The sequence below is a fragment of the Ornithorhynchus anatinus genome, chromosome 3 (assembly GCF_004115215.2).
Source record: "Ornithorhynchus anatinus isolate Pmale09 chromosome 3, mOrnAna1.pri.v4, whole genome shotgun sequence".
In the NCBI taxonomy this organism is placed as follows: Eukaryota; Metazoa; Chordata; class Mammalia; order Monotremata; family Ornithorhynchidae; genus Ornithorhynchus; species Ornithorhynchus anatinus.
This window is the reverse complement of record NC_041730.1, coordinates 140,298,967-140,326,900: the sequence shown is the minus strand read 5'-3', so window position 1 is coordinate 140,326,900 and position 27,934 is coordinate 140,298,967. Positions and strand designations below refer to the sequence as shown.

At 47.9% G+C, this 27,934-nt stretch overlaps 1 protein-coding gene across 2 annotated transcripts in view; it reads left to right on the top strand.

Moving 5' to 3' along the window:
• DOCK1 (dedicator of cytokinesis 1) overlaps positions 1 to 27,934 on the top strand; it is a 395,003-nt gene that overhangs the window by 295,063 nt on the left and 72,006 nt on the right. For both annotated transcript variants that reach the window (XM_029059688.1, XM_029059687.1), the window contains exons 33-38: positions 2,815 to 2,963; positions 5,545 to 5,630; positions 5,832 to 5,988; positions 8,100 to 8,140; positions 12,648 to 12,738; positions 18,396 to 18,515. In XM_029059688.1, coding sequence (XP_028915521.1) covers positions 2,815 to 2,963; positions 5,545 to 5,630; positions 5,832 to 5,988; positions 8,100 to 8,140; positions 12,648 to 12,738; positions 18,396 to 18,515 — 644 coding nt within the window. The remainder of the gene's footprint in view (positions 1 to 2,814; positions 2,964 to 5,544; positions 5,631 to 5,831; positions 5,989 to 8,099; positions 8,141 to 12,647; positions 12,739 to 18,395; positions 18,516 to 27,934) is intronic.

Sequence of the window (27,934 nt, the reverse complement as noted above, 5' to 3'; positions counted from 1 at the left end):
TCTCTCCCTACTTCTCTCCTTCATTTTAATCCCCCGTCCCTGTCCTTATTTCTCTTCTGTCCCTGTCTCCTTCTTCTGTCTCTCCCTGTCCCTCTTCTCTCTTCTCTTCCTTTCCCTCTTTCTCTCTCCTCTTCCTCTATCTCCCTCCCTCTCCCTCTCTCTCTCCTTGTCCCTCTTCTCTTTTTCCCCTTCTTTCTCTCTCCTCCATCTTCCTCTCTCCCTGTCCCTCTTCTTTCCCCCCCTCCTTCTTTCCTCTCTCCCTGTCCCTCTTCTTTCCCCCCCCTCCTTCTTTCTCTCTCCTCCATCTTCCTCTCTCTCTGCCCCTTTCTTCCATCCTCTTTGCCCCATCTATCTCCCTGTCCCTCTTCTATCTCTTTCCCTCTATCTCCCTTTCCCTCTCCTTTTCTCTCTCCCTGTCCCTTTTCCCTCTCCTTCCCTCTCTCTTCCTTTCTCTCCCTCTCCCTCTTCTTTCTCCTTCCCTCTCCCTCTTCCCCCTCTCTGCCCCCCTCTTCTCTCCCTGTCCCTCTCCCCCTCTCTCTTTCTTATCCACTCTCTTTTCTTCCTGCCTCAATGCTTACATGCTTTCTTCCTCTCAAGTCAACCTGCTCTCGGAGCCTCTTCCCATCTGTCCCACCGCAGATTCCTTGTGCCTGCCCTCACTCCTGCCTAGACTTCCCTCCCCCTTCATGTCTGGTGGATCACACACTTTCAACCGACAAACAGAACTCTTCTGATATCCCTCCTTCTATTCCTGGAGGTCTTCCTCACTTTATTTTTCTTCTCCCAGATCAAGTCAGTGACATTTATTGAGCACTTTGTGTGTGCCCATCACTGTAGTAGATGCTTAGGAGAGAACAATACCTCACTATGGGACCAGCGTGGCCTAATGGAAAGAGTTCAGTCCTGGGAGTCAGAGGACCTGGGTTCTAATTCTGGCTCCGCCATGTGTCTGCTGTGTGATCTTGGGCAAGTCACTTTACTTCTCTGAGCCTCAGTTCCCTCATAAGCAAAATGGGGATTCAGTACCTACTCTTTCTTTTACTGTGAGTTCTTTCTGGACCTGATTATCTTATATCTACCCCAGCACTTAGTACAGTGCTTGGTATAAACGTTTAACAAATGCCACAATTATTATTATCATTATTGTTATTATTATCATCGTCCTCCTCATTATTATCATTTTTACTAACTCTATTGAATGCTCCCAAGCATTTAGGATAGTGCTCTTTATACAGTAGAGTGTAAGCTTTTTGAGGGCAGCGATCATGTCTACCGATTCTATCGTACTATCCCGAGTGCTCAGTACAGTGCTCTGCACACAGTAGGGACTCAATAAATACTGGTAATTGATTATATTTTAAATTGGATGTCTGAAGGAGAGTGTGGTATTTTAGACACCAGCTAATCTGTACTGTTCAATCAGGGGTCCAAGGAGGAAATAGCACCCCAAAATGAGACCATTTCATCTTTTTTTCTTTTCATGGTATTTGTTAAGTACTTACTAAATGCCAGGCACTCTACTAAGCTCTGGGGTAGATACAAGCTAATCAGGTTGAACACAGTCCTTGTCCCATGTGGGGCTCAAAGTCTTCATCCCCATTTTACAGATGAGGCAACTGAAGCACAGAGGAGTTAAATGGCTTGCCCAAGGTCACACAGCAGATAAATGGCAGAGCCGGGATTAGAACCCAGGTCCTCTGACTTCCAGGCCCGTGCTCTTTCCATTAGGCCATGCTGCTTTCATCCCGTGAACTTTTTCCTTTCTCCGCTTGGCATCCAGTCGATAGATCAATCAATCATTGGTATTTATGGAGTGCTTACTGTGTGCAGAACATTGTACTAAGGTCCTGGGAGCATTATGGCCTAGTGGATAGAACACGGCTCAGGAAATCAGAGAACCTGGGTTTTAATTGTGACTGTGGGCAAGTCACTTAACTTCTCTGTGCCTCAGTTACCTCATCTGTAAAATGGGGATTAAGACTGTGAGCCCCACGTGGGACATCCTGATTCCCCTGTGTCTACCCCAGCGCTTAGAACAGTGCTCGGCACATAGTAAGCGCTTAACAAATACCAACATTATTATTAATCCCGGCCCTGCCACTTCTCTGCTGTGTGACCTTGGACAAGCCACTTCACTTCTTTGTGCCTCACTTACCTTATCTGTAAAATGGGGATGAAGAATATGAATCCTGTGTTGGACATGGACTGTATCCAACTGGATTTGCTTATAATAATAATAATAATGTTGGTATTTGTTAAGCGCTTACTATGTGCCAAGCACTGTTCTAAGCGCTGGGATAGATACAGGGTTATTTGGTTGTCCCACTTGGGGCTCACAGTCTTGATCCCCATTTTACAGATGAGGTATCTGAGGCACAAAGAAGCTAAGTGACTTGCCCAAAGTCACACAGCTGACAAGTGGCAGAGCCGGATTTAGAACCCTCGTCCTCTGACTCCTAAGCCCGGGCTCTTTCCACTAAGCCACGCTGCTTCTCTATATCCACCCCAGCACTTAGTACAGTGCCCGGCACTTATGCGTAGCTCAGTGGAAAGAGCCCGGTCTGGGGAGTCAGAGGTCATGGGTTTGAATCCCGCCTCTGCCACTTGTCAGCTGTGTGACTTTGGGCAAGTCACTTAACTTCTCTGTGCCTCAGTTATCTCATCTGTGAAATAGGGATTAAGACTGTGAGCCTCACGTGGGACAACACCTGATTACCCTGTATCTACCCCAGCGCTTAGAACAGTTCTCGGCACATAGTAAGCGCTTAACAAATGCCAACATTATTATTATTCTTGAACCTGTCTGTCCCAAAGGTCAACACAAGATCAAGTTCATCCCAGAAATGGTGGGGCCCATGTTGGAAATGACCTTAATTCCAGAGACGGAACTGCGCAAGGCAACGCTCCCCATCTTCTTCGACATGATGCAGTGCGAATTTCATTCCACCAGGAGCTTCCAGATGGTAAGACCCCACACCTGGACAGTGGAGTGGGCTCGCAAGGGTGGGAGAGTGGGCGGGCAGGGGACGTCCAAGAACGGGACTGTCACCCGGGAGACTCAGGGGAGTAGTTTTGTCGAGAAGCAACATAGCATGGGGGTAGAGCCCGGCCTGGGACTCAGAAGGTCTTGGATTCTAATCCCGACTCCACCGCTTGTCAGCTGTGAGACCTTGGACCAGTCACTTCACTTCTCTGGGCCTCAGTTACCTCATCTGTAAAATGGGGACTGAGACTGTGAACCCCATATGGGACAGTGACTGTGTCCAACCTGATTACCTTGTATCTACCCTGGTGCTTAGAACAGTGCTTGGCACAGAGTAAGCACTTCATAAATACTGCAGTTATTGTAATTATTGTTGTTCGTGGCTGCCTGGAGCCTGGAGTCACCCAGATCAAGAGCTCCTCTGACCTTCGCCAGGTTGGATTCCACCCCAGCTTGGTGGTTTTCTCTCTCTCTCTTTCTCTGTTTCTCCTTTTGTCTTTCTCTCTTTTTCATACTTTCTTTCTCTTTCTCTCTCTATATAATTATTATGGCATCTGTTAAGCGCTTACTATTTGCCAAGCACTGTTCTAAGCGCTGGGGCAGATACGAGGTGATCACGTTGTCCCATGTGGGCTCACAGTCTCAATTCCCATTTTACAGATGAGGTAACTGAGGCACAGAGAAGCTAAGTGACTTGCCCAAGGTCACACAACAGGCAAGTGGTGGAGGTGGGATTAGAACCCAAGACCTGTGACTCCAAGGCCCAGGCACTATCCACGGGGCCATGCTCCCTCTCTGTACTGTACTGAGCCCCTGGGAGAGTACAGTTGTGTGGCTTAGTGGAAAGAGCACGGGCTTAGGAGTCAGAGGTCATGGGTTTGAATCCCGGCTCTGCCACTTGTCAGCTGTGTGACTGTGGGCAGGTCACTTAACTTCTCTGGGCCTCAGTTACCTCATCTGTAAAATGGGGATGAAGACTGTGAGCCTCATGTGGGACAGCCTGATTACCCTGTATCTACCCCAGCGCTTAGAACAGTGCTCTGCACATAGTAAGCGCTTAACAAATACCAACATCATTATTATTACAGTTTAAACACCAGAAACGCCTAATACCTTCATCCCCGTGAGCTAGCCATCCTCCTTAGTTGCAGCTGCCATCAGAGATTCCCTCTCTGCTAGGAGCCCCGGACACCCTCACCAATGCGTGCTCGTCCGTGGCCGCCCGGAGAGTTGAGGGTGGGGATGGGGACTACTAACTATTTCACTCTCCCAAGCGATCAGTGCAGTGCTGTGCACACACTAGGCTGTAATACATCAATCAGTCTATCTGTGGTTTTTACTGAGCACCTCTTGTGTGAAGAGAGCTCTGTACTAAGTGCTTGGTGGAGCATACTGTTCATTCAATCATTCAGTTGCATTTATTGAGCGCTTACTGTGTGTACTAAGTGCTTATAATAGAGTTAGAGACTGCCTTCAAGGAGCTTACAGTCTGTGTAGAGCACTGGAGTGAGCACTTGGGAGAGTTCACGGGAGTGAGTAGACATGTTCCCTGTCCCCAAGGAGCTGACAGCCTAGCAGGGGAGACAGACACAAAATTAATTACAGAGAGGGAAATATGGATAGGGGAAGAAATGGGGAAGCAGCGTGGCTCAGTGGAAAGAGCCTGGGCTTCGGAGTCAGAGGTCATGGGTTCGACTCCCAGCTCTGTCACTTGTCAGCTGTGTGACTTTGGGCAAGTCGCTTAACTTCTCTGTGCCTCAGTTCCCTCATCTGTAAAATGGGGATTAACTGTGAGCCTCACGTGGGACAACCGGATGACCCTGTATCTCCCCCAGCGCTTAGAACAGTGCTCTGCACATAGTAAGCGCTTAACAAATACCAACATTATTAAGAAATTGATATGGATAAAAGCGCCGTGAGCGTTTGTGAGTTGAACAGTGCTAGTTAGATGGTAGTTGGGAGCGTGTGGCCTGGAGGGAAGAAAGTGAAACAGGGAAAGCTTCCTGAAGGAGGGGCATTTAAGAAGACTTTGGAAGTGGGTAGAGATGTGGTCTGGCAGATGGGAAGGGGGAGGTAGCTGCAGGCAGGATAATAATGTTGATATTTGTTAAGCGCTTACTACGTGCAGAGCACTGTTCTAAGCGCTGGGGTAGATACAGGGTCATCAGGTTGTCCCACGTGAGGCAATAATAATAATAATAATGTTGGTATTTGTTAAGCGCTTACTATGTGCAGAGCACTGTTCTAAGCGCTGGGGTAGACACAGGGGAATCAGGTTGTCCCACGTGGGGCTCCCAGTCTTCATCCCCATTTTACAGATGAGGTAACTGAGGCACAGAGAAGTGAAGTGACTTGCCCACAGTCACCCAGCTGACAAGTGGCAGAGCTGGGATTCGAACTCATGACCTCTGACTCCCAAGCCCGGGCTCTTTCCACTGAGCCACGCTGTGCCCGCTTCCAGGCTCGAATACCGTTCTGGGAGCCGGGCGAGAGGGGCCGGGGTGTAGGTAGAAGGGCGTTAGCCCGACTGACTGGTGACCCTCTCCTCCATTTAATTATAGTTCGAGAATGAGATCATCACCAAGCTGGATCACGAGGTGGAAGGCGGCAGAGGGGACGAGCAGTACAAAGTGTTATTTGATAAAATGTAAGTGTTGCTTCGCGGGGGGAATCACGTCATCCTGTAGACGGGAGACACGCCGATGAACTTGGTAGCCCAGAAAGACTCAACACGTGTCAACGGCATGCCATCTTGAACCCTTCGCCCCTGTCCCATTTGCCCTCCCCCTCCACCTCCCCCAACATGTGATCATCCAGGCATGTGTACGTGTGTGATTTTGCTTTCCAGCCTTCTGGAACACTGCAGGAAGCACAAATACCTCGCCAAAACCGGGGAGACGTTCGTGAAACTGGTTGTCCGGCTGATGGAGAGGCTCTTGGATTATAGAACAATCATGCACGACGAGAACAAAGAAAATCAGATGAGCTGCACCGTCAACGTGTTGGTGAGCAGAAAAGCCCCCGTGGCGATGATGTTTTTCCATTTCTCATGGACATCCATGTGCTGAGCTCAGAACCCAGAGAGGCTTGGGATTGGCGCCTTGTCTTTTGACATCTGTTTGAAGCCGACTTCCGGGTTTTTCCGGTTCCGGTGTTCCCGCTCAGGGAATTCCTGACAGAGCCCCCTGTAGATTCCTAGGATGCTTTAGACTTCTTCGTCCCCCAGATTCTTTTTTTCCAGAGTATATTCTGAGATTAGTCTGTATTCATTCAGTCATATTTATTGAGTGCTTACTGTGTGGAAAGCGCTGTACTGAGTGCTCGGGAGAGTACAGACTAACAATAAACAGACACATTCCCTGCCCACAACGAGTATACAGTCTAGATATAACAATAATAATAATGATGATGGCATTTGTTAAGTGCTTACTATGTGCCAAGCACTGTTCTAAGCACTGAGGTAGAAAGAGGTAATCAGGTTGTCCCACATGGGGCTCACCGCCTTAATCCCGTTTTACAGATGAGGGAACTGAGGCACAGAGAAGTTAAGTGACTTGCCCAGAGTCACACAGCTGATAACCAGGCTAGTTTAGACCATGAGCTCCTGGAGGTACCTTATCACTGTCAGTCAGTCTGTCAATCGTATTTATTGAGCGCTTACTAGGCGCTTGGGAGAGTTCAGTATTACAATAAACAGTGACATTCCCAGTCCACAAGGAGCTTATAGTCTAGAGGGAAAAACGGGAAATTAATATAAATTGATTGAGCCACGGGGAAGCAGTGTGGCTCAGTGGAAAGAGCCTGGGCTTCGGAGTCAGAGGTCATGGGTTCGAATCCCAGCTCTGCCACTTGACAGCTGTGGGACTGTGGGCAAGTCACTTAACTTCTCTGTGCCTCAGTTACCTCATCTGTAAAATGGGGATTAACTCTGAACCTCACGTGGGACAACCTGATTACCCTGTATCTACCCCAGCGCTTAAAACAGTGCTCGGCACATAGTAAGCACTTAACAAATTCCAACATTATTATTATAATTATTAGTAAAATCACATCTCTTCCAAGAGGGCTTTCCCGACTAAGCCTTCACCCTCCAACTTTCACTCTACCACCTCTGTGCCACCTCAGCCAATCAATCAGTCATTCAGCGTTATTCTTTGAGGGTTTATCTGTGCCCTCGGAAAAGTATAGTACAACAGGGTTCGTCATTGCCATCCTTTCCTACAAGGAGCTATGGATATGTTTGTCAGGTATGAAGAATTGTACATTCTAAGCGCTTAGTACAGTGCTCTGCACATAGTAAGCACTCAATAAATACTATTAAATGAATGAATGAATGAAGAGGGAGGGCGTTCCAGGCCAGAGGTAGGACGTGGGCAAAAGGTCGGCGGACAGATAGATGAGATGGAGGTACAACAAGAAGGCTGGCCCTAGAGAAACAAAGTGTGCAGGCTGTGCTTCTTGTGGTAAGGGACTGATCAATTGACTGACTGACTGCTTTGCACAAGGTAAGTGCTTAATAAATACGATTGAATGAATGAATGAATGATTATCAAAGTGATTAAGGGGGACAGATCTAAGTGCGTAGGTCAATCAGTTGTATTTTTTGCACACTTACTGTGTGCAGAGCGCTGTACAAAGCACTTGGGAGACAACAACTCAACAGAGTTGGTAGACACATTTCCTGCTCACAATGAGTTTAGAGTCTAGAGGAGGAGACAGACATGAAAATGAGTCATGAGTATGGATGGAAATGCCGGAGGGTTGGCGGAGGGGTGAATATCAAAGTGTTTATGGGGTACAGACCCCAGCGCATCGGTGACGCAGAACGGAGGGCTTAGACGGGGAAGTGAGGGCCTAGTCAGGGAAGGCCGCTTGGAGGAGGTGGGATTTTGGGAGAGCCTCGAAGGCAGTTGTATGACAGTAGCCAGAGGACGAAATCTCACGCCTGGTGTCGGGAACCTCGATTTTTCCCTTGCCGATTGGCATCCCTCGTCCATCTGAGAAATCTGAGGCGCGGAAATGAATTAGGTTGGGCGTCTCTCCTTTGTTTCGGGGTGTCCCGGGCCCCCTCCGCGGATCGTGCACCCCTAAACAGTGCTTTGTTTTGGTTTGGCAGAATTTCTACAAGGAAATCGAGCGGGAAGAAATGTACATAAGGTAGGTTGGCACATGGCACTCAGCCTGATTCCTCCCTGACACACCCTATGCCCCATAACGCAGGCTCCGTGGGTTCTATTCCCAGCTCCTCCACTTCATTCGTTCAATCACATTTATTAGGCGCTTACTGTGTGCAAAGCTCTGTGACTTTGGGCAAGTCACATCACTTCTCTGGGCAGTTACCTCATCTGTAAAATGGGGATTAAGACTGTGAGCCCCTTGTGGGACAGGAACTGTGTCCAACCTGATTAACTTGTATCTACCCCAGCGCTTATTACCCTGCCTGCCCCATAGTAAGCGCTTCACATATGGCATTTAAAAAAAGCACACTTTCGAATTGCCAGGGAGTCAGTCAATCAGTCAAACATATTTATTGAGCATTTACTGTGCCGAACACTGTACTAAACGCTTGGGAGAGTACAATTCAACAATATAATAATAATGGTATTTGTTAAGTGCTTGCTGTGTAGATACAAGCAAATTGGGTTGGACACAGTCCCTGTCCCACATGGGACTCACAGTCTCAATCCCTATTTTACAGATGAGGGAACTGAGCCCAGAGAAGGGGAGGGCATCATGGCTTATTGGACAGAGCCCGGGCTTGGGAGTCAGAGGTCATGGGTTATAATCCCGGCTCTACCACTTACCAGCTGTGTGACTTTGCACAAGTCACTTAACTACTCTGTGCCTCAGTTCCCTCTTCTGTGAAAGGGGGATTAAGCCTTGTAAACCCCATATGTAAGCCCCAAATGGGACTACCTGATTACCTGGTATTTACCCCAGCGCTTAGAACAATGCTTGGCATTTAGTAAATGCTTAACAAATACCATCATTGACATTATTATTATTATTATTATTATTGATAAAGTGACTTGCTGTAGCTCACACAGCAGACAATTGGCAGATCCTGGATTAGAACCCATAACCTTCTGACTCCTAGGCCCGAGGTCTCTCCACTACCCCATGCAGACACATTCCCTGCCCATAACGAGCTTACATTCTAGAAGCAGGACACCCGTCGAGGCTTTAGAGAAGCAGCATGGCTAAGTGGAAAGAGCCCGGGCTTTGGAGTCAGAGGTCATGGGTTTGAATCCTGGCTCGGCCACTTGTCCGCTCTGTGACTTTGGGCAAGTCACTTCACTTCTTGCTGCCTCAGTTACCTCATCTGTAAAATGGGGATTAAGACTGTGAGCCCCACGTGGGACAACCTGTTTCTCCTGTGTCTTCCTCAGCACTTAGAACACTGCTCGGCACATAGTAAGTGCTTAAGAAATACCAACAATATTATTATTATTTTGTTTCCATGTTGAGCTCTGCGAGCCCCTCAGCCCCGTTCTGCCTCCCAACCCCCTCCTCCAGGGTCCTGACCCCGGCCGGTGGTCCATCAACACTACAACACTCCTCCGAGCCTTCAACTCTCCTTCCCCAAACTCTCAGCCCCTCCAAGCCCCAGTTTTCTCCTAAAGATGAATCCTGTTGTAACAGGAAGCCCAGTGGAAAAGCCTTTGCTACCAGTTAAAATAGACCCCCACACGGGTGTCAAAGGCTGAGTAAAATAGAACGAGCCCCGAAACTTTCATACTGTCTCGGGAACCCCTGAATTCCAGTCAATTGATGACATTTAGTGAGGATCTACTGTGTGCTGAACACTCTACTAAGTGCTTGAGATAGTACAATGGAGTTGGGGGACTTGTTGCCTGCCCACAATGAGCTTACAGGCTAGAAGAGGAAACTGAATGAATCTTAATAAATAATTTAAAGAAGTGTACACAACTGCTGTGGGGTAGAGGGTGGGACAGATATCCAGTTCCAATCACTTAATCAAAAGTATTTATTAAAAGCTTAATGTGTGCAGAGCTTGGGAGAACATAATGCAACACAGTTAGCAGACACATTCCCAGCCTTCCAAGCCTTATAAGAATCCCATATCCTCCAGGAGGCCTTCTCCATTCTTTCATTCATTCAGTCTTATTTATTAAGTGCTTATTCAATAGTATTTATTGAGCGCTTACTATGTGCAGAGCACTGTATTAAGCGCTTGGAATGTACAATTCAGCAACAGATAGAGACAATCCCTGCCCATTGACGGGCTTACAGTCTAGTCATATTTGTTAAGTGCTCACTGTGAACAGAGCACTGTCCTAAGCACTTGGGAAAGTACAGTACAGCAACAAAGAGAGATAACCCCTACCCACAACAAACTCACACTCTAGGGTGTGGGAGACAGATATCTATATGAATAAACATACATCAATATAAATAAATAATCAACCACTCATGTTTATTGAGCACTTACTACATGCAGAGTACTGTACTAAGCACTTGGGAAAGTACAGCATACCAATATAACAGACACATTCCCTGCCCACAGGGAGCTTATAGTCTGGAGGGGGAGAAGTCCTCTTTTCCCCTGTTGTCTTCCTTTGGTGCCGTCTCTGCACTTGGGTCTGTGATCTTTGGGCATTGGATATTCACCCTTCCCTCAGCCCCACAGTGCTTTCATCCATATTTTTAACTTGCTGATGTATATTAATGTCTGCTTCTCTCTCTGGACTGTGAGCTCCTTGTGGGTAGGGAATGTACCTACCAACTCTGTTGTGTTGTACTCTCCCAAGCTCTTGGCTCTGCCAATTACCAGCTGTGACTTTGGGCAAGTCACTTAACTTCTCTGTGCCTCAGTTACCTCATCTGTAAAAAAGGGATTAAGACTGTGAGCCCCTCCTGGGACAACCTGATTACCTTGTATCTACCCCAGCACTTAGAACGATTCTTGGTACATAGTAAGTTCTTAATAAATACCGTTAAAAAAGAAAACCACTTAGTCCAGTGCTCACAGTAAGCTTATCTCGATAATATCACCGAAGGCTTGATAGGTGAGCACCGGGAGTATGCAAATCACTATACTATATTATCCTGTTCACAGCGGCAGGTTGGGTGCCCAGCACTGTGCTTGCTGTGGCTTTTCAATTTCCTCAATTTTCCAGTTGGAAATCCACTGGAAATTTAAAAATAACTCCCACTGTTCATTCAATAGTATTTATTGAGTGCTTACTATGTACAGAGCACTGTACTAAGCGCTTGGAATGTACAAATCGGCAACAGATAGAGACAGTCCCTGCCCACTGACAGGTTTACGGTCTAATCGGGGGGGATCACATCTAATCGGATCACATGTTATCAGATCACATCTAATCTAATGTGAACCGGGCAGTTCGTTCCTCCTGATCCAGTGATTTAAGGAGATAGTCTAGGAGTGCTGAGGGTGAGCTTCCTCCCTGTTCTGAGGAGAAAAGTCCCACCTTTATATACTTCGGCCTTCATCAGGGCCCTAGTGGAAGGGAGATGAAAGATCTGAGTTCTAATCTCATTCTGCCCCTGGCCCTGTGCAAATTGCATAACCTTTCTGAGCCTTGGTTTCCCCTTCTGTAAAATGGAGATTTTCATTAGACCTGCTTCACCTTTCCCCTTGCAGATGCAGCGTGGGTAAAGTGGAGTTAATGTGAAAAGGCTTTGAAAAAAACACACTACTCTGTACAAAAAACAAGGTGTTATGTTATGATAATGATTATGGTGATTGTGCAATTAATAGGCGAAGCACTCAGGTAGTTACAGTAAAATCTGATCAGACACAGTCCCAGGCCCACACAGGCTCAACATCTCAGGGGAGGGAAGACTGCTATTCAATTCCAACTGGACATGTGAGGAAACGGAAGGCCAGAGAGTTTAATTCAATCAGATTTATTGAGCACTGACTGTGTGCAAAGCACTGTACTAAGCGCTTGGAAGAGTACAGCTGTACTTTAGACTGTAAGCTCGTTGTGGGCAGGGAATGTCACAGTTTCTTGTTGTATTGTATTCATTCATTCAATAGTATTTATTGAGCACTTACTATGTGCAGAGCACTGTACTAAGCGCTTGGAACGTACAAATCGGCAACAGATACAGTCCCTGCCCTTTGATGGGCTTACAGTATTGTACTTTCCCAAGCACTTAGTACAGTGTTCTGCACACAGTAAGTGCTCAATAAATACAATTGAATGAATGAATACAACACAACAAACAGGCACATTCCCTGCCCACAACAAGCTCACAATCTAGAGGGGGAGACAGACATTATTATACAAAAATAAATGAATAAATGACAGATATATGCATATATGCTGTGGGGATGGGAGGGAGGATGAATTAAGGGAGCGGGTCAGGGTGACTTGCTGTTAAGTAAAGTGAGATTAAGTGAGTTGCTCAAGTATGCCGATGGTGGTGGTGGGTTGAGAACCCAAGCTCATTGAGTTTTTGGGCCCTTCAGTTTAAATCCCCACACTCTTCCTAGCACGCCTCGCCCACCTTCTGGGGCGCCAGATCTGTCCTGAGCATCGCGTGGCCCCCTGCCCCCCCCAAAACCCCCCTGACCCCCTGTCCTTCTGCCAACACTGCCATCATCACGCTGCTCCCACTGTGACCCTGCTGACCCCACCGTGACCCCACTGACTGTCCCCTCCGGCCGCAGGTATCTGTACAAGCTGTGTGACCTGCACCGGGAGTGCGATAACTACACGGAAGCCGCCTACACGCTCCTGCTGCACGCCAAGCTGCTCAAGGTCCGTGGGTGCGGGGGAGCGGGAGTCTTGGGGAGTCTGGGGAGGTGGGGCGGAGCCGGGGCAGGAGACCAGGGATCTCGGGGTGGGGGTGGGGAGACCAGGGGCCGGGGAGGGGCAAGGCAGAGGAGGGCCAGTGGGGTTTTGCCATCCACTTGCCAGAACGACCGGCTGGATGGGCTGAGAGGCACACCGGTGGCGGCAGCAAAGGCCCAGAGACTTAGCAGCCATCACCTCTTGTGTCATTGGTGTCGTTATCATGGTGTTGGTTTCGTGCTCCCCGTAGGCGAGGCCCCGTGCTGAGCCTTGGGGTGGACGCAGGAGAAAGCGGTCGGACCCAGTCCCGGTCACCTGGGTCTCGCGGTCACTGTCCGGACCTCCTGGTCTGGACCTCCCAGTCCAATGTGGTCAGACCTAGAGCGTCTAGGACTCATGACGCACACTGAGAGACGATGAGTCGTCTGAGTAAAGTGGGGGTTGTCAGGGAAGGCCTTCGGACCCCGCCCCCTGCCACGGTCACGGGACTGGCGTCGGTCGGTCGGTCGGAAAGTCCCCAGCGGTCACCGCAGGGGTCGATCCCTGGGGCCGGGCCGGAGGGGAGCCGGGGAAAGTCGGTCCCCAGACCCCCAGCTCTGCAGGCTTTTGTCAGCTTGGCCTCCCCGGTCCATGGCTACAGAGACCGTGTGGCCTAATGGATAGAGCCTGGGCCTGGGAGTCAAAAGGACCTGGGTTCTAAACCCAGCTCCACCACTTGTCTGCTGTGTGACTTGGGGCAAGTCATTTTACTTCTCTGGGTCTCAGTTACCTCATCCCTAAAATGGGGATTAAAAACTGCAAGCCCCATGTGGGACAGGGATTGTGTCCAACCCGATTATCTTGTATCTACTCAGTACTTAGTACAGTGCCTGGAACACAGTAAGCACTTAACCAATACCATTAAAAAAAAAATCCAGTGGCATGAGCACAGAAGACGATGACTGCCCTTTGCCCAGTGCAGGGATTCTCAGTTTGGTTCGAATGCCTGTTTCCCTTGTTTCCTGTTTCCCCATCTTAATCCCTTGACCTCTCAGCTGCCTTCGACGCTGTGGACCTCCCCCTTCTCCTGGAAACATTATCCAACCTCGGCTTCACTGACTCTTCCTCTTCTGCTTCTTTTCCCATCTCTCTGGCTGCTATTTCTCAGTCTCTTTCACAGGCTCCTCTTCTGCCTTCCATCCCCTAACTGTGGGAACTTTCCTCCCGCGCCTGGCTCCCTCCTGGATTCCCTGAGACGCATATTGCCGGAAACAGCCATGCGTCTTTCCAGTCCCTCCTTCCTCCTGCCCCTCTTTGACCCTCCCATCTTTCCCAGCAGGATCTCGAGAGGAGATCTCCCGCTTTATCTCAAAATCCACCCCCTCCTCCTGTGCCTCAGACTTCATCCCTTCACATCTTATTAAATCACTTGCCCTCTCTCTTCTTCCCTCCCTGACCTCTTCTTCAACCATTCCCTCTCCAGCACCTCCTTCCTCGCAGCTTTCAGTTGTGCCCATGTCTCCCCTGACCCCTCGGCTCCCTCCAGTTATAGCCCCATCTCCCTCCTACCCTTCGTCTCCAAACTCCTTGAGTGAGTGGTCTACACCTGCTGTCTCAACTTCCACTCCTCCAATTCTCTCGTCGAGGCTCCTTCTTTCCCCCTAGTCTGACTCTGCCCCCTTCATTCCATGAATGTTACCCTCTCAAAGGTCATCAGTGATCCCCTTCTTGCCAAATTAAAGGGCCTCTATCCTAATCTCCCTCTACCTCTCAGCTGCCTTCGCTGTGGACCACCCCCTTCTCCTGGAAACATTATCCATCCTTGTTTTCACTGAGGCTGTTCTCTCCTGCTTCTCTTCCAGTCTCTCTGGCTGCTACTTCTCAGTCTCTTTCACTGGCTCCTCTTCTGCCTCCCATCCCCTAAACGTGGGCATCCCTTAAGGTTCCCTTCTGGGTCCCCTTCTATTTTCCATCTACACCCACTCCCTTGGAGAACTCATTCACTCCCATAGCTTCAACTACCTTCTCTTTGTGAATGATTCCCAAATCTACATCTCCAGCCCTGATCTCTCTTCTTCTCTGCAGTCTCTTATTTTCTCCTGCCTTCAGGACATCTCTACTTGGGTGACCCACCAATGCCTCAAACTGAATATGCACAAAATAATAACTATAATAATGGAATTTGTTAGGTGCTTACTATGTGCCAAGCACTGGTGAAGGTACAAGTTAATCATGTCCCACATGGGGAGCACGGAGTAAGTTGGAGGGAGAAAAGGTATTGAATCCCCATTTTGAAGATGAGGAAACTGAGGCACAGAGAAGTGAAGTGTCTTGCCCTGGTCATACAGCTGGTATGTGGCAGGTCCAGGAATAGAACCCAGGTCCTCTGACTTCATGGCTCTTTCCACTGGGCCGTGCTGCTGTTCCCATAGAGTCCTCCTGTCTTTCCCATCACTGTAGAAAATACTACTTTCTTTTCTGTCTCACAAGCCCATAACCTTGGCATTATCCTCAACTCATCTCTCATTCAACCTGGATATTCCATCTGTTACCAAATCCTGTCGGTTCTACCTTCACATCAGCACTTAAATTCACCCTTTTCTCTCCATCCAAATTGCCACCACGCTTGTCCAAGCACTCATCCTATCCTGCCTTGATTAATAATAATAATGATAATAATAATAGTAATAATAATGGCATTTGTTAAGTGCTTACTATGTGCCAAGCACTGTTCTAAGTGCTGGAGTAGATACAAGGTTATTGGGTTGGCCCACATGGGGCTCACGGTCTTAATCCCCATTTTACAGATGCGGGAACTGAGGCACAGAGAAGTTAAGTGACTTGCCCAAAGTCACACAGCTGACAAGTGGCAGAGCCGGGATTAGAACCCATGACCTCTGACTCCCAAGCCCGGGCTCAGCCTCCTCACCGACCTCCCTGCTTCCTGTCTCTCCCCACTGCACTTTATATTTCGCTGCACAGATCATTTTTTTATAGCACTATTTAGTCCACGTCTCCCCACTCCTCAAGAGCCTCCAGTGGTTGCCCATCCACCTCCACATCCAGCAGAAACTCCTCACCATCGGCTCTAAAGCACTCAATATCCCAATCCTCTCCTACCTCACTTCGCTACTCTCCTACATGCCCCGCTCCTCTAAAGTGGACCTGCTTACTTTACCTCTTTCTCGTCTATCTCCCCGCCGACCCATCACCCACATCCACCCTCTGGCCTAGAACAACCTCTCCCTCTTCCATTGTGGGCAGGGATTGTCTCTATTTTTTGCTGAATTGTACTTCCCAAGCACTTAGTACCGTGCTCTACACACAGTAGAGCTCAGTAAATAAGATTGAATGAATAAATATATAACTTTGGGCAAGTCGTTTCACTTCTCTATGCCTCAGTTACCTCATCTGTAAAATGGGGATGAAGACTGTGAGCCTCACGTGGGACCACCTGATCACCTTATATCCCCCCCCAGCACTTAGTGCTTCACACATAGTAAGCGCTTAACAAATACCATCATTATTATTATTATTATTATATATATGCCAGATTACCAATTTCGCCATCTTTGAAGCATTTTTGAAATCATATCTCCTCCAAGAAGTCTTCCCTGATTAAGACTTTCTCCATGGTAACTTTAGCTAGTTGTCCTTTACCTCCTCCTCCTTCTCCTCCTCCTCTTCCTCCTCTTCCTCCTCCTGCCCCTCCTCCTCCAACTGGTGGGGTCACCTGGCAGAGCCTTCATCCCTTGCCCTCCCCCGTACTTCAAACCCTTTCCCCTGGGGAATTTTTCTGAACCCTTTCAGAAATGGCTTCAATTAATAATTTAATCTGTCCGACGTTTTCGAGTGGGGTTCTTATTCCTTGCTCCAGTGATTCAATAGGATTTTAATATAGTCCCCGTTAATTATAGATAATCTCCCCAAACCAAGCTACATTTTTCTGATCCTTTCCCCTTTCTAAATTCAGATGAAATTATTTCATTTCAAAGCCTGTGCCTGAAGAGGAAGTCGCGCGGTTTTGATTCCTGGTTGGGGAACATTTTCTGTGAAGCAAGGGTCGCTCTCAGCCTGTCTCTTTCTCCACAGAATGAGAGCCAATTGTAAAAATGATATTGGAGAGAAAGGGACTTTGAAATCTGGCCTTTCTCCTGTTGATGAATTCTTCCTGCCTCCCTGTTGGGGGCTGCCGGGCTTGGGGTCATGTGTCTCCTGGAGGGTGTGAAGGGGAGGAAAGGGGGAGATGTGAGAGAGGGGGGGATCCGATTAAACCTCTGCCTGCCCGAACCCCAGTTGCCCCCGCTGGCTTCTCTGGCTCAGGTTCAGTCCCCCCTGTCTGGGCTTCGGCCCCCAAACTGGTTCTTCACAACCCTGAGCGGGAATTGCAGGGGTGTAGCCGGGCAGAATAATAGTAATAATAATAATAACAGTGGTATTTATTAAGACCCTACAATGGGCCAAGCACTGAGGTAGCGCTGAAGTAGGTACAAGATCATCAGGACCGACAGTCTAAGTAGGACAGAGAAGGGGTATTGAAACCCCGTTTTGTAGGTGAGGAAACTGAGGCTCAGAGAAGTGAAGTGACTTGCCCGAGGTCACATGGCAAACAAGGGTCAGAGCTAGGATTAGAACCCAAGGCCTCTGACTCCCAGGCTTATGCTCTATCCACTAGGCCATGCTGCTTCAAGGAGCATAGAGAATCAGCAAGGCACAGTGGATAGAGCATGGGTCTGGGAGTCAGAAGGTTGTGGGTTCTGATCCCTGCTCTGCCATTTGATTGCTGTATGACCTTGGGCAAGTCACTTGATGTCTCTGGGCCTCAGTTCCCTCATCTGTAATATGGAAATTGAGACTGTGTCCAACCTGGTTTGCTTGCATCCACCCCAGTGCTTAGTACAGTCCCTAACACATAGTAAGCGCTTAATAAATGCCATTATTATTGTTATTATTATTATGCTGAATTATAATTATCCTCCCCCACTTCAAAGCCTTACTAAAGGCAGATCTCCTCCAAGAGGCCTTCCCTGACTAAACCCTCCTTTCCTCGTCTCTCACTCTCTTTTGCGTCACCCTGACTTGCTCCCTTCATTCATCCCCCCCCGCCCAGGCCCACACCAGTTATGTCCATATCTATAGATTATTGGTATATTTTGATGTCTTTCTCCCTTTCTAGACTGTAAATTTGTTGTGGGCAGAGAGTGTGTCTGTTATGTTGTTATGTCGAACTCTCCCAAGGGCTTCGTTCAGTGCTCTGCACACAGTAAATACTCAATAAAAACAATTGAATGAATGAGTGAAGACTGAAAACTGCTTGTTGTGGGCAGGGAATGTATCTACCAACTCTGTTGTATTGTGCTCTCCCAAGCGCTTAGTACATTGCTCTGTATCCAGTAAATGTTCAATAAATACCACTGATTGAGTGATTGGAATCCCCTAATGTCTTGGGCCCCAGGCAACCTCTGGCGGGATTCGTGGCCCGGACCATGAAAGGCCTTTGGTGGGGAGTGGGACAGGGAGAGTCCCGGGATCCAACCTCTCCGCTTCCCCAGTGGTGTTGCCTGGTGACCCTTCTCCTTGTGGAGCCTCAGAGCGAACCCCCTCTCCCCAGCGAGGATGCTCATGGGTTCTTTCTCTCCATATAGTGGTCAGAGGAAGCGTGCGCGGTCCACCTCACCCAGCGCGGCGGGCACCAGACGGCCACCCAGGGCCAACTGAAGGACCGACTCTACCAGGAAATTATCCATTACTTCGACAAGGGCAAGGTACAGGAACACTCCCTCTCCCTTCCCTCCTCCTTTCCCTTCCCCTTCCCTCCCTTCCTGTGTCGCAGGCACATTCCCAAACTGTGGAACCATCTCCCGGCCCCCTCGCCAACCGGAAGCTGAGGACCCGCGGACTGGGAGGACTGGCCCAACCCACCGTCCTCCTGCTGCGGGCACATAGCCGGCCAGCGAGTCTGCTTCCCACCCCTTATCAAATACCATGAAAAAAAAACCCAGCATGGCCAAGTAGGTAGAGCCTGGGCCTGGTAGTCAGTAGGTCATGGGTTCTACTCTCGTCCCCTCCACTTGTCAGCTCTGTGACTCTGGGCAAGTCTTCACTTCTTTGGGCCTTACTTCCCTCATCTGGAAAATGGGGTTGAGATTGTGAGCCCCACGTGGGACAGGGATTATGTCCAACCCAATTTGCTTGGATCCACCTCAGCACTTACTACAATGCCTGGCACATTCATTCATTCAATAGTATTTATTGAGTGCTTACTATGTGCAGAGCACTGTACTAAGCGCTTGGAATGTACAAGTCGGCAACAGATAGAGACAGTCCCTGCTCTTTGACGGGCTTACAGTCTAATCGGGGGAGATAGGCAGACAAGAACAATGGCAATAAATAGAGTCAAGGGGAAGAACATCTCATAAAAACAATGGCAACTAAATAGAATCAGGGTGATGTACATCTCATTAAACAAAATAAACAAAATAAATAGGGTGATAAAGATATATACAGTTGATATATACACTATACTATACTATGTATAGCTATATACATAGTAAGCAGTTACTGAATATCACACTTACTATTATTATTCCTCTGCCATGGGCACGTGGTTGACTTGTGGGCCCCCTGCAGCTGGGCACCCGAGGTCTCTCAGGACTGGGCCAGCCCGGCTGCCCACCCAGCCGGAGTCAATATCCCATTCTCGCATGCCAGGCCACGCAGGAACGTGACATTTTCACTCCCAGGCCCAGGCTCTTGCCACCAGGCTGTGCTGCTTCCCGAAGGTGCGATCCCTGCCACCATGGAGGTTATAGTCTACTGGGGAAGACAGATGTTATAATAAATGAGGATCAGAGAAGTGACAGAATGGAAGGATGTGGACATGAATGTTTTGGGACCGTCTCACCGTGCCTGCTGCGGGACATAGGTGGGCCAGCTAGAGAATCTGGATGGCTCACTGCAAACCGTCCCCACAGTTCTGGTCTTTGCTGGCAGTGAGAAAAATAGTAATAATGATAATTACGGTATTTGTTAAGTGCTTACTGTGTGCCCGGCACTCTTCTAAGCACTGGGGTGGAAGCAATCAAATCAGGTTGGACACAGTCCTTGTCCTAAGTGGGGCTCACGGTCTCAATACCCTTTTACAGATGAGGTAATTGAAGCCCACAGACTTGCCCAAAGTCACACAGCAGACAAGTTAGTGGAGCCAAGAGTAGAATCCACGACCTTCTGATTCCCAGGCCCGGGCTCTATCCATTACGCCATGCTGCTGGTCCACGATCACTGCTGACAGACGGATTTTCCCAGGTCCAATTCATAATCAATGCGATCCTGGCCCCACAATCAATTCCACAAAGACTTTTCTCCTTTCTCCAACCCCTGCTTGGCATCCACGAGGTTTCCCCGAATCGATTTTGGCACTCGTTTCGTTTCCGAACAAACTGCCATTCCAATCGAGATGTCATTATGGGGGGGGTGGGGGGGAGGGCTCAAGGCCTGAAGAATCCCAGTCTCTCCCCAGTAGGAAATAATTCGTGGATTCAGAGATCCCGCCTCCTTCCCCATCCACGGCAGAGGAGAACTGGCTCCAGCCTGCTGACTCACACTGCCACTCCAGTCCGTACTTCCCTCTGCTGGCCCCATCGTTTTTCGACAAAAACATTCAGGGCATGTTGCCCCACTCCTCAAGAACCCTCCGTGGTTGCCCATCCACCTCCGCATCAAACAGAAACTCCTCACTGTTGGCTTTAAAGCCCTCCATCAACCTACCCCCTCCTACCTCACCTCGCTTCTCTCTTTCTCCAACCCAGCCCGGACACTTCGCTCTTCTCATGCCAACCTTCTCACTGTCCCTCGATCTTGCCTATCTCGCCACCAACCCTCACCCACGTCCTACCTCTGTCCTGGAACACCCTCCCTCTTCCTATCTGTCAACAACTCTCCCCTACTTCAAAGCCTTATTGAAGGCCCATCTCCTCCAAGAAGCCTTCCTGACTAAGCTCCGCTTTCATCTTCTGCCACACCCATTCATTCATTCCATAGTATTTACTGAGTATTTATTTATTTATTTGCACCCTTCTGCATCGCCCTACCTCGCTCCCTTTATTCATCCCCCGCACCCAGCCCCACACTACTCATGTCCAAATCTGTAATTTAATTTTTATTTATTTTAATGCCTGTCTCCCAGCACCCACCCCCACCCCAGCCCGAGACTCTAAGCTCATTGTGGGCAGGGATTGTGTCTGTTTATTGCTATATTGAATTCTTCCAAGCACGTTGTACAGTGTTCTGTACACAGTAAGCTCAGTAAATACGACTGATAGACTGGAAAGTTGACAGCAGCACTTCTTCATCGTTGCCACCTCCCCGCCTCCCACCGTGGCACTGGGGGAGCCTGGAGAGACCAGTTGGTCTTTCTATCAATCAATCATTCATATTTACTGAGCACTTCCTCTGTGCAGAGCACCGAACTAAGTGCTTGGAGAGTACGATAAGCAGAGTTGGTAGACACATTCCCTGACCACAACGAGCTTACAGTCTAGAGGGGGAGACAGTCATTAATATTAATAAATAAGTTACGGATTTGGACATTAGTCAAAAGCAGCGTGGCCCTGTGGAAAGAACCAAGGCTTGGGAGTCTGAGGACCTGGATTCTAAGGCTTGGGCGAGTACAGTGCCAGAGAGTTGGTAGACTTGTTCCCTGCCCACAGTGAGCTGACAGTCTAGAGAAACTCATTATTATCCCCAAGATAATGCAACTTTTGGGAAGTACAAAGAACATTTTGACAATGATTTCTTTCATTTTTATATTAAATACTGCACATGCTTCAGAATAGAAGCAGCATGGCTTGCCTAGTCGATAGAGCCCGGACCTGGGAGTCAGAGGGACATGGTTTCATTATCTGGGCTCTGCCTCATTTTTGCTGTATGACCTTGGGCAAATCACCTCACTTCTCTGTCCTCAGTTCCCTCATCTATAAGATGGGGATTAAGACGGTGAGCCCCATGGGGGCACAGAGACTGTGTCCAACATGAAAAGCTTTTATCTACTCCCTCTCATAGTACAGTGCCTGCCGCATAGTAAGCTCTTAACAAATACCATTAAAAGGAAAAACAGAGACAGGGCAGTGGACGAAGGCAAGTTACTAGAATAATATTCTCTGCTTTGGTGTTCTGCAAACATTACGTCCTCTGATGGATTTACTTCATCCTTCTATGTGAGACATTGACTTATAAACGATGTTCTATTATATTTCTGCATATTGTCTTCTCTCAATCATCCTTCTGTCTCGGCTCTTCCACCATTTACATTTGATTATTTTTCTCTGTCCCTAGATCTTAGTCCTGAATTCTTTTTCTCCAACATAAAAGGTCATTTCCCCCTGTTTTCTTATTCATCCTTTTATCTCTCTTTCTTCTTTTCCTAATATTTACTCTGCTCTCTTTATGAGCTATTTTTCCAGAGCCTGTCAGCTCTCACCCCGAAAACCTTGTGTTCCGTTTGATCACTGCTGCCTAACAGTCTTCTGGGAAACTTCTTTGGAGCCATTGTGCTTGGTGGGGACTCATAATTTCCAATCAAGCTCTGTACTTTGTTGAAAATGACGAGGCTTCTGCCTAGGAGGACAAAAATGGCAGCAATAAAGAGAATTTAGTCAGCAAGAAGGAGTCTGTATTTGTCAGTTCTAAAATATCTCAAGAAAAAAAAACCAGTGTTAGCAGAGATACCCTCTTTATCACCCAGGTCCTAGGTGAGCGCTCAGAAACAATTTGTTTAAAGCAGTGCCTTTTCTCAAAGTCATATTCCTTTTAGAAGCTCAACTGTCTTTCATTTTCTCCAAGATGATTCTCCAAAGACGAGATCTAGGCTGCAAGCTCACTGTAGGCAGAAAATGTGCCTCCCAAATCTGTTATATTGTTCTGTCGTACTCTACGCCAAGTGCTTAGTACAGTGCTCTGCACCCAGTAAGTACTCAATAAATACGTCTGATCGATCTCACATCATGGCCAAACCAGGAAGGTCTCTCTTCCCTGGTGAAGAAGTTATTTTCTCCTCTGTCCTGGTCAGGGCCCTTAACCTTTAACTAGGTCAATGAAATCAGCATGGCAGAGTGTCTAGAGCCCAGGCCTGGGAGTCAGAAGGTTGTGGGTTCTAATCCCAGCTCTGCCACTTGTCTGCTGTGTGACACTGGGCAAGTCGCTTAACTTCTCGGTGCCTCAGTTCCCACATCTGTAAAATGGGGATTGAGACTGTGAGCCCCACATGGGGCAGGGACTGTGTCCAACCTGATTTGCTTCATTCATTCAATTGTATTTATCATTGAGCACTTACGATATGCAGAGCACTGTTGTACTAAGCACTTGGAAAAGTACAATACAACAATAAACAGTGACAATGCTTGCCCACAACGAGCTCACAGTCTAGGCCGGGGGAGACAGTAATACAGATAGACATCAATATCCACCCTAGTGCTTAGTACAGTGCCTAGCACATAGTAAGTGCTTAACAAACACCACAATTATTATTATTAATCCATCAATCAATGGTATTTATTGAACGCTTACTATGTGCAGAGCGCTGCAATAAGCGCTTGAAAGTAGTGCATAAAGCAAAACTGTGAAGCGAAACTGTGCTGAGTGAAGCCTCGTTTCCAAGGGAAATCATGAAAAGCACTCTGAAGCGTTCACAAGAGTTAGAAAGCTGAACCAAATGATAGCCATCAATCGATGGTATTTATTGAGCTCTTACTATGTGAAGAACACCATACTAAGCGTTGGGGAGAGCGCAGTACAACGGAATTAGTAGACACATTCTCTGCCCACAGCGAGTTTACAATCTAGAGTGGGGGAGACAGACATTACTATGAATAAATAATTTATACCGTATAATTTAAAGATATGGACATAAGTGCTGTGGGATTGGAGGTGGGGAGGATATCAAATGTCCAGAGGTCACAGATCGAAGTGCAGAAATGACGCAGAAGGGAGAGGGAGCCGGGGAAAAGAGAACTTAATCGGAGAAGGCTTCTGGGAGGAGATGTGACCTTAATAATGTTTTGAAGGTGGAGAAAGTGGTGGTCTGGCCTGTATGGAGGGGAGGGATTTCAGCCATAAACCAAAACACAATGTAAACGACATGATGAGATACGTGAACGGTGTGGATGGGAGTCCTTGATAATTTTGGGGTACTCCTCTGGTTGTCAAGTGCTCTACTGAGAGTTTGGGGCTCTGTGAGAGCAGAGTGAAATACATGCCTTGATGGCACCATCTGGCTGATTTTTCGGCGGGTCACTGGAGAAATGGAAATGAGAAATTCAGGTTTTCCAAAAGCATTGTTATTTCCAGAAGCAAGCACTATCGAGTCATTTTCAATGGTTAGGGTTAGGTCAGTCAGTCAACGCTATTTATAAGAGAAGCAACGTGGCTCAGTGGAAAGAGCCCGGGCTTGGGAGTCAGAGGTCATGAGTTCGAATCCCGGCTCTGCCACTTGTCAGCTGTGTGACTGTGGGCAACACACTTAACTTCTCTGTGCCTCAGTTCCCTCATCTGTAAAGTGGGAATTAACTGTGACGCTCACGTGGGACAACTTGATGACTCTGTATCTACCCCAGTGCTTAGAACAGTGCTCTGCACGTAGCGCTTAACAAATACCAACATTATTATTATTTACTGAGTGCTTTTGTACAGTGCTCCCCATTCACTAGTGCTCACCAAATGTGGACGATGATGGTGGTAATGACGATAGTAGTAATAGTGATAATATTTAATGATGGCATTTGTTAAGCGCATGTGTCAGGCACTGTACTAAGCGCTGGGATGTTTACAAGCAAATGGGGTTGGACCCAATCCCTGTCCAATGTGGGGCTCACGGTCTCAATCCCCATTTGACAGATGAGGGTACTGAGGCCCAGAGAAGTGAAGTGACTTGCCCAAACTCACAGCAGACATGTGGGAGAGCCGGGATTAGAACCCATGACCTTCTGACTCCCAGGCCCGTGCTCCATCCACTATGCCTTGCTACTTCTCATAATATATATAGTATTTTTTAAGCGCTTGCTATATGCCAAGCACTGTACTAAGTGCCGGAATACGTACAAAATCGTTCGGTCCCACATGAGGCTCAACAGTCTAGATAGGAGGGCCAACAGGTACTGAATCCTCATTCTGCAGATGAGGGAACTGAGGCCCAGAGAGGTTAAGTGACTTGTCCAAGGTCACACAGCAGGAAGGTGGCAGAGCTGGGATGAAAACCCAGGTCTTCTGGCTCCCAGACCCTGGCTCTTTCCAAAAGGCCATGCTGCTTCTAGTAATGTGAGAGGGATCGTTATTAAGGTAGGCCTGTGTGGCTCTCGGGCACCTTGGTTGTGCGTAGGTGACTTGGGCGATCACTCGATTGGTCCGATAGTTCTAAGCCCTCCTGCACTGAGTCACAGCCTCCGATTACTCCCTTTTTTATGGTATTTGTTAAGCACTTACTACTTTCCAGGCACTGGGCAGAGATTGTGTCTATTGTTCTATTGTACTCTTCCAAGGCACTTGTCTGCTGAGTGTTCTTGGGCAAGTCATTTCACTTCTCTGGGCCTCAGTTACTTCAGTTGCCTTGTCTGTAAAATGGCGATTGAAACTGTGTGCCCCACGTGGGATCGGGTTTGTGTCCAACCCGATTTGCTGGTATCCACCACAGCGCTTAGTCCAGTGCCTGGCACCTAGTAAGTGCTTAACAAATATTATTATTATTACTAGTACTATTATGAGATATGATTTTAGTAAGTTTTAAGAGGGGGTCAGTGGTGTAGTCCTACTCTCGTCTTCCTGGCTACCACAGAGCTGAGGCTCCCCATACTCCAGTTTTATTTGTCCCTCGTTTCTGGCACCCCTTCTTCCAAGGCTCCCCCCTCCCCGCTTTCTCACAACCCCATTCACTGTACCTTTAGGATCTTCTAGACTGTAAACTCATCCTTGAGCTGTAAACCCGTTGTGTAAACTCATAGAACCTGTCTATGGCTCTGTTATGTTGGTTTATTGTCCTCTCCCAAGCTATTAGTACAACATTCTGCACACAGTAGGCGCTCAATAAATATGATTGATGGATTGATCGGTTTTACCCTTTAAGCACGTGCTATTCACCCCACCTTCAACCCCTCAGCATTTATGTCTGTGCACCCTATAAACACTTTCATATTCACCCCAGCCCTTAACCGGGGTATCACATGGAAAAATGTGCCCATATTCTTCTTCTCTACCATTTCCCCAATCTGTAATTTTTATGTCTGTCTCCCCCTGTAATGATGATAATAATGTTGGTATTTGTTAAGCGTTTACTTTGTGCCGAGCACTGTTCTAAGCGCTGGGGTAGACACAGGGGAATCAGGATGTCCCACGTGGGGCTCACAGTCTTAATCCCCATTTTACAGATGAGGTAACTGAGGATGATGATGATGGTGGTATTTGTTAAGCACTTACTATTTGCTGAGCGCTGGGGGGATAGGAGGTTATCAGGTTGTCTCTCGTGGGGCTCACAATTTTAATCCCCATTTTACAGATGAGGTCACTGAGGCCCAGAGAAGTTAAGTGACTTGCCCAGAGTCACACATCTGACAAGTGGCGGAGCCGGGATTAGAACCCATGACCTCTGACTCCCAAGCCCGTGCTTTTTCCACTATGCCATGCTGCTTTTCCTAAGCCATGCTGCTTCTCTGTAGACTACAGACTGTAAGCTCCTTGTGGGCAGGGAATGTGTCTACCAATTCTGTTGTATTATTCTCTCCCAAGCACTTAGTACAGGTCTCTCCACACGGTAAGCGCTCAGTAAATACCTTTGATGACGCTGATGCAGTTGATCAATTTAAACACAGTCCCTGTCCCACACAGCGTTCACAGGTAAAGAGTTGGGGACAACAGGGATCCTTTTGTCATTATAACAGATGAGAAAACTGAGGTTCAAGGAGCTTAAGTGGCTTGCCCAAGGTCATAGAGCAGGTCAGTGTCTAGATTAGAACCTAGGTCTCCTGTCCCCCAGACCTTGACACATCCCTCTGGGCCACCCTGCCTCTTTTTTAGGTGTCTGCACAATAATAATAATAATTATATTTGGGGATTTGGTTAAGCACTTACTATTAAGTTCCGGGGTGGATACGAACAAATTGAGTTGGACATAGTCCCCGCCCCACATGGGGCTCCCAGTCTTAATTCGCATTTTGTAGATGAGGGAACTGAGGCACAGAGAAGTGAAGTGACTTGCCCAAGGTCACGCAGCTGATAATTGGCAGAATTGGGATTAGAACCCAGGTCCTTCCGACTCTCAGGCTCCCGCTCCTTCCACTAGGCCTTGCTGCTTCCCTCTGGCCTAACGTAATAAAGAGGTTGCTGGATCATAGCGGATCCCAGCTCCTGGCTTCTTGGAGTCTATTTTGAGGGCGTTTTTTTGACGAGTTTATACTTATTAAAATGCCTTCTCCATTGACAACAATTTTCAAGCACTATTATTATGATTATGGTATTTGTTAAGCGCTTACTATGTTCTAGGCACTGTACTAAGCGCTGGGGTGCATACAAGCGTGTATATATAGATAATGTATGTGTCTGTAGTATATCCTTTCCCCCTGCCAGGGGACTGCATTTGCGAGGGACGTGAAACCTGAATTTTTTTTTTACTTTTTGACCTTCTCCTTGTCTGCCGCATAACAGCCCGTGTACACATTAGTCCGCCCGCTTTGGCCTAGAAAGAGTGCTCTAGGGAAGAGAATTTATGGAAATTCACTCAATATAGATGTAAAAAGATTGTGATAAAATGATGGTTTCCCTTTTATAATGCTTCACAAGTCATGACCTCTCTACGTCGTTCTCGGCGGGAAGACCTCATGAGCCAGACATTGCTTCCAGCGACGGTGCTCTGAAAAGGAAGCAGCATCGCCTAGCGGAGAGAGCCCGGGCCTGGGAGTCGGAAGGACCTGGGTTCTAATCCTGGCTCCTCCACTTGTCCTCTGGGTGACCTTGGGCAAATCACGTTGCCTCTCTGGGCCTCACGTCCCTCAGCTGGAAAATGGGGATTCGATATATGTTCTCCCTCCTACTTAGACTGTGAGCCCCATGTGGGACAGGGATTATTTCTCATGCGATTAACTTGTATCTACCCCAGTGCTTAGAACAGTGCTTGACACATAGTAGGCGATCAACAAATAGCATA